This window comes from Ictidomys tridecemlineatus, chromosome 11, assembly GCF_052094955.1.
Source record: "Ictidomys tridecemlineatus isolate mIctTri1 chromosome 11, mIctTri1.hap1, whole genome shotgun sequence".
NCBI classification, from domain to species: domain Eukaryota; kingdom Metazoa; phylum Chordata; class Mammalia; order Rodentia; family Sciuridae; genus Ictidomys; species Ictidomys tridecemlineatus.
In genome coordinates, this window is record NC_135487.1 from 49,503,946 (window position 1) to 49,510,780 (window position 6,835).

Sequence of the window (6,835 nt, forward strand, 5' to 3'; positions counted from 1 at the left end):
TTGCTGTCCTGTTTTTCTGGGGTGTCTGTTCTCGACCAGTTTTCTACCGAGTTCTGTGTGGCTCTCAGGTGCACTTGTAGGGAGAATGCTTTTTACCCTGGTTCTGCAGTCCCCTCTACCCTCATTCTGGGATTCTTAGTTTACAGGCCAGAAGGACTTTTACACCTTCTGGAATTACATGCAAGGTGTCAAATTGAAGGTATGTGCAGAAAGAAGCCTTAGAACCTAAACAAAATCATCACCTTAGATATCAACCCCCCTCTTTTCTCTCTAGAGATTATAGCAGAATGACAATAGAAGGGTGGCATTGCTATACATGTTTCTTTCATATGTACTAAATCTTAAATATGGCATATTTAGAATATGCCTTTCTAAATATGGTATCCCTGGATGTAGAAATGTTAAGTAATGGTGTCTGCAGCTTGCCTGACACAGCATTGTGTAGCAGGACACCACAGTTGGGAGCCCAGATCATCCCGGGTGCTGACAGAATTGTTAGGTTCCCTTGTGTGCTAGTACCAAAGCTGCAGGCTGCTCGGGCCTTCTCCTAGCCTCTCACAAACATTCAGGGACCAGACTCTTCTCACCTCTGGGTCTATGGTCTATTATAGTCATAGATTTGAGTCATCTTTGGGAACTCAGAAGCAGAGATAATAAGGAGAGGATGAGGATTCTGTTATAACTTCCTATTTAGCTTTTTTCTCGATAGACCCAGAGTTTTGGCCTGGTCCTTTGCAAGGGAAGCTTGGGAAAGTAGGTCCCAACTCTGCTCTGTATCCAGCATCTCCAGAGAGGAAGGAGGGGAGCAGAGGTGAGGCGGGAGGCCTCAGCATAGGTGGGGGCTGCTCTCTGCACCATGTGAGGAAGGAGGCATCAGCACCATGTTGTAAAATTAGAAAACCTAAGCATTTAGGTGGAAGACTAGGTAGGAGCAAAAGTGTTCTGAAGTAAGTATAGCTTCTGCAATCAAGTGAAAAGAACTTAGAAATTTCAAGTTGAAACTGGGGGAAGAAGACTAATGCTGGTATGTTTCTAGAAAGCAAGACTTGGTAAATGGGAATGAACTATCACCTCCTCACTGACTGATTGGAGACAGTACTGTGTGTTCCATCGGCTGGCCTCACTGACGAATGCTAAAGAAGGGCATGGTTAAAACCACATGGGGATTGATTGATGAGCAGTGAGTGAGGAATAGCGAGTTTCCTTCCAGTGAGTCATCTGCATTATGCAAAGTCCATCTTTTTGTGGAAGAATGAGAGACTCACGGAGACTGAAGGATCCTCAGACAATGATCTGGCCCAGTCTTCTTCCCTCAGGCTGGGGAATATCTACCTGAGAGTCCCTGACCTTTCCCTGAAGTGAGGTTGTTGAGGACCAGGTACTGCCAGGGAGGGAAGGAGAGAGGAGCCAAGCAAGGGTGCACCCACATGGAGCCACTTGGAGCCATCAGGTGTCAGCAGGAGACTGACTGCTGGATCCTGCGTGATATGTCGGGAACAGCTGCTGTCTGCACTCTGGGACACGTGGCCTCCTGTTCCCTTTCTGAAGCTCTCTATAAGTGTTTTGTAAAGAGTCCTACCCCATGTCTGCCTGGAACTCTTCTGCTCTGGCTTCAGCGCATTCTGTCCATGTGTCCCTTCTGAGCTGAGGGTCCAATTTCTACATCTTGCAGCTTGACTTATTTATTAAGCTTCAAACTGTAATGGCTGGTTCATAAATCACAGGGAAGCCCTCATGTCCCCCAGCATCACCAAGCTCAGGTCTTCCCCCTACCCTGGAAACACTTCTTCCACATTAGCTAAGCCCCATCACCTGGATGCTGTGAGAAGGCAGACCCATGAGGCTCAATGGCTGCCATGTATCAAGGACCCAATCCTCTGATTGATCAAGAAGGAGTGATTAGGTCTTCAAATGGACCCCTCATAGTTTGTCAGTCCTTAGCTTCCCTTCCAGCATGTGGGCAAACAGTCTCTGCTTATCTTCTCCAGGGCTTGCGGCTCATTTTTGCAGATGGTTCTCGCATCATCTTCCGACTAAGTGGCACTGGGAGTGCAGGGGCCACCATTCGACTGTACATTGACAGCTATGAGAAAGATGTCGCCAAAATCAATCAGGACCCCCAGGTAATGCCTAAGCCTGATTGGCTCTTTCTGTTGAAGGGAATGATAGTGGTCCCACACTGAGCCTGTGCCCCCACTTCTCAATGGTACACCAGGGCCCTGGCTGTGCATAACTTCCTCCATGTCTTTTATCACAGTAATAATAGATAATAGCAAGCATAATAATAATGATAAGCAATTATCTGAGCATTTGCTATTTGCCAAACTTGGCTGTAAGCCATGATATAAATATACTCATTCAATTCTCAAATGAGATAGACTCTATTATTGTCCCTACCACAGATAACGAAACTGAGGCCCAGAAAGGTAAAACACCAGTTAATAGGTTTGCATACCTAATAAGTGGCAGATGCAGGATAACCAATCTTTGTATCAGCACCTCATATGATGTTTTGCTATCACTGATCATATGTCACTTTCCTTGGTGGATCACCCACTCTGGCAGAACATACATGGTTCTAGATTTGATGGGGAACAGGCAGAAGTTGTTTTGTCTTTATGGAAAACTCTGCCTTGCAGCCTAGTGGGTTGGGTTCCTGGCCATATCCTCAATGTCTCCAGGAGTATGTCAGAGTGAGAAGGGACCATGGGAACCAAGGTTGAGACAGAATAGCCACCAAAATGGAGGACCCATGGGGAGAGTGACATACAGAGGAGGGAGGGTTTCCCTAAGTGTGTTCCTCACAGCACACCTCTTGATAAATGCTCCCCAACCAGAATTCATAGCGACAAAATGTTTAGGAAGTGTGGTGTCAGCCTTAGATGGTGATTCACACCATTTAAATGGCATTTGCTGAGTATTCATTTTTCTATTGCCTATTACCTATTTTTTTTCTAAGAAGACATACAAATGGCCAACAGGTATATGAATGGTGCTGAATATCACTAATCATAAGGGAAGTGAAAATCAACACCACAATGAGATATAACCCCTGACCTGTCAGGATGGCTGTTGTCAGAAAGCCAAAAGATAGGTATTAGTTAGGATGTGGAGAAAAGGGAACACACTAATACAGTGTTGATGGGAATATATTGGTATATCCATTTTGGGAAACAGTATGGAGATTTCGAAATAAGTTTAAAATAGAACTATTGTATGGTCCAGCAATCCCTCTTCTGGGTGTATATCCAAAGGAACTGAAGTCCTTGCCCTGAAGAGATATCTGCATGCCCATGTATTGCAGCACTATTCACAGTAGCCAAGATATGGGACCAACCTAAGTGTCCATCAAGTGTTGAGTGGATAAAGACGAGTACATATCTAGATATATAGAGACCTCTGAAAAGATAAGGAAGTCCTGCCATTTGTGTCAACATGAGTGAATGTGGAAAACATGCTAAGTGAAATAAGCCAGGCACAGAAAGAAAAATTCTATATCATCTCATGTATGTATGGAATCTTAAAAAATAAAAAGTTGAACTCATAGAAACAAAATAAGAGGTAATTACCAGGGGCTGGAGAAAATGGGTGAGATGTTGGTTAAAAAATAAAGAATTTCAGTTATGATGGATGTAGTAGTTCCCTAGATCTAATGTATAACATGGTACAGCAATGTAGTGCTATGAAATTTACTAAGAGTACCTGGCGCAGTGGTGCATGCCTATATTCCCAGTGACTTGGGAGACTGAGACAGGAGGATCACATGTTCTGGGGCAGCTTGGGCAACTTAGACCCTGTCTCAAAAAACAAAATTTTAAAAAGACTGAGGATGTAGCTCAATGGTACAGCATTTGCCTCTCACGAACAAGACCCCATGTTCAATCCTCAGAACTATGCCAATAAAAGAAAGAAAAAGAAATTTACTAAGAAAGAAGACCTTAGTGCCTCACTCCCACCACCACATCAGAGAAGGAAACTATGCAAAGGAGTGATTTATTAATTAGCTTGACTCTAGTAATAAGTTCACTATGATATATGTATAAAAATAGCATGTTTTATACATTTTTTGTTTTTATAAAAAATTTTGAATAAAATAAATAGTATTTTTCACAGTTATTTTTCCACAGAGCCTTTTTCTTCTTTAACCGATTTCAAATTTTGCAAAACTCATTTGGAAGCTCCTGGCGTGCTGGTTCGAGCATAGGTTTTGGAGTTAGGTCTTGTTTTTAAATTCTAGTCCTGCCCCTTAGTGGCTGTATGTCCCTAGATGAGTCATTCCATTTTTGTGAGTCTTGGTTTTCTTGTCTACAAAAATAGTAGGATAATAACTTTGTAGAGTCATAGGGATTGAGGGAGATCATGAGTGCAAAATGCATAAACTCTAGCAGAAACCTAGGACTCCTTTTTGAGCTATTCCAATTGTTCTTTTTATATTTTTGAGCTTAAAGTGTTTTTAAAAATTGCTAAGAAAACATAACATAAAATTTGCCATCTTAACCATTTTTAAGTACACAGTCTAGTAATGTTATATGTATTGTCTTATTGTGCAGCAGATCTTCAAAACATTTTCGTTTTGCAAAACTGAAACTTGATCCCCTTGTTCAGTAACTTCCCACTTCCCCTCTCCTCAGTCCCTGGCAGCCATCACTATCCTTTCTGTGTCTATGGATTTGATGAGAGACTTCATTTAAATGTTTACAGTAGCTTTTATTACGAAAGGGGAGAACTTCTACATGTTCTCCAGTAGCCAGGCCTCAACTTCCATGTCTGCCAAATCCCTGTTGTGTGGCCGGTGTCCCTAAAACTTAACCCAAGTCTGCATCATTCACACTTAGGATAATAGAGCAAGAGGAAAGGAGAAAGGAAGCTGTGTTTATTTCTCTTTGTATCATCAAGATAAAAGCCTGGTTTTTGGCCGACAGAAAGAATGAATGAAAGTCAGGTTTCTTTTGAACCAAAGTCTACAGGAGGTGGGATGGCTAGGGAGATCCTGCTGGGGAGATAGATGCCTGCCCTCACTCTGCAGCTGTTGTGCCACAACCTCAGCACTATGTTGGAACTGTCCAAGCCCCAAGTAGGGTCCCAGCAGGTGGAGATGTTATTTCCTCTCATCTGGAGTTGGTGGAGATTTAGATGAGAAAACAGTAGTAAATGTACTCCCACCATTTGGCCAAATCACTTCGCCTTTGTGGATCCTTTTCCTTGTCTGTAAAAATGGTAGTTCAACTCAATAAGTAGTTCTCATTTTTTAAATATCAACAATATTTATTTAAGCAGCAGAATTTTTCCCCTTTCAGTGAGGGGAAGTTGCATTTTGAAAGATCTTTGGGTGCAGTGTGAGAAATAAAGCAAAGGATACAAAAGTACATGTGGAGGCACCATTGTTTCAGTTAAGAGAAAGAACATTGTTTTAGCAAGAGTTGGCAGTAAATGGAGAGAAATGGGTGCCATCAAGAGGTATTTGAAAGGTGAAAATCACTTCTGCTTGCTAGAAGATTAGACATGGGTAATGTGGAGGAGAAGGTGTCAGGAACGACTTAGTTGCTTTATGCTGGAGCTAAGTTTGAGGGAAGAGAACATGCATTTGTTTTTAAACTCACAGAGCTTGAGGAGCCTGGAAGACTGGTGGTAGTCAGGCAGACCTGTAGAGTTCAGGGGCAAAGCCAAGGGCTGGAGTTCTGGATCTGTGTTGAAGTGATGGGAACTGCTTTTCTCTTTGTGCCTCCCACAGGTCATGTTGGCCCCCCTTATTTCTATTGCTCTAAAAGTGTCCCAGCTCCAGGAGAGAACAGGACGCACTGCACCCACCGTCATCACCTAAGAAGACCCACCAGATGCGGTACGTCCCTCCACCCCAGGACCTATTCACGTCATCTGATTGAAGAGTATGGACTGAATGAAGCAAAGTGTACCCACCAGGCTTTTTAGGATTTGATTTCTCCACTTCATGGTTGTTGATAAACGGTGCTTTGCAAGGCACTGCCAATTGAGATGCCCTCGGGAGCCATGTGGGAGAGGGAAGAGGACCCACAGGCTTATGTCAGTCCCTTTTCACGCCCCTCTGCAACTGCTGCTGTGTGGGTATTTGTATCCTTAGCATCAGGTACTGTTTACATGACGGTACAAGGTGGAGGCTGAGTGTCAGTGATCAAGGCCAGCTTTCAGCCTTAGGATATGCCCATGAAATGATAGTGGAAGTTCCATTCTCCTTAGTGAATCCTTCCCCCAGTTTACTGTTTACATGTAATCTAACAAAACGCAATTTCTGGTGCCTTCTCTCCAATCAGTTTCCCTCCGAGTGAGACGTACTTGTCTGTAGATTTCTGACTTGTTTTGCAGCATAGTCCCATTTGCACAGATATTTTGGGATATTAAAGCAGAATAAGCTACTATTGCATGTTGTCTTTTGTCTTTTTTTTTTTTTTCCTTAACAAAGTACGTTTTTGATTTCTGTAAGATGACAGATTTTTTTTTTTTTGTTTTGTTTTGAAGTAGGAGGATATTATAATTTGTTTTGATGTCCTAGCCAGAAAATAAAATGTTCTTTTTGCTAGGTTGAAAACCTTCGACTCAGGAGCTATAATTTTAAATCTGAGCAGGGTCAACTGGGTTCTGGATCCTCCCAAGGTTGACAAAGTCAGCTTGGCGTGGTTAACTGGGAACAAGGGAAAGAAGATGATTTTTTAGGAGATCTCACATAGCAAAGCAATAATATGCCTTTGATGCTCAGACGCCACCTACCTGTTTAAGAGACAGAGGGAGAACTCCCAGAATTCAAGAGTAGGATTGTGGTCACTTGACGGGAAATTGGATTATGGTCAGTGGCATCTTGTTC

General features: G+C 42.7%; 1 protein-coding gene across 1 annotated transcript in view; it reads left to right on the top strand.

Moving 5' to 3' along the window:
- Pgm1 (phosphoglucomutase 1) overlaps nucleotides 1–6,392 on the top strand; it is a 60,397-nt gene extending 54,005 nt beyond the window's left edge. Inside the window, exons 10-11 of the mRNA XM_005337716.5 lie at nucleotides 1,989–2,123; nucleotides 5,732–6,392. Of these exons, the coding sequence (XP_005337773.1) occupies nucleotides 1,989–2,123; nucleotides 5,732–5,821 (225 nt within the window). The 3' untranslated portion in view covers nucleotides 5,822–6,392. The remainder of the gene's footprint in view (nucleotides 1–1,988; nucleotides 2,124–5,731) is intronic.
- The last annotated feature ends 443 nt before the right edge of the window (nucleotides 6,393–6,835 follow it).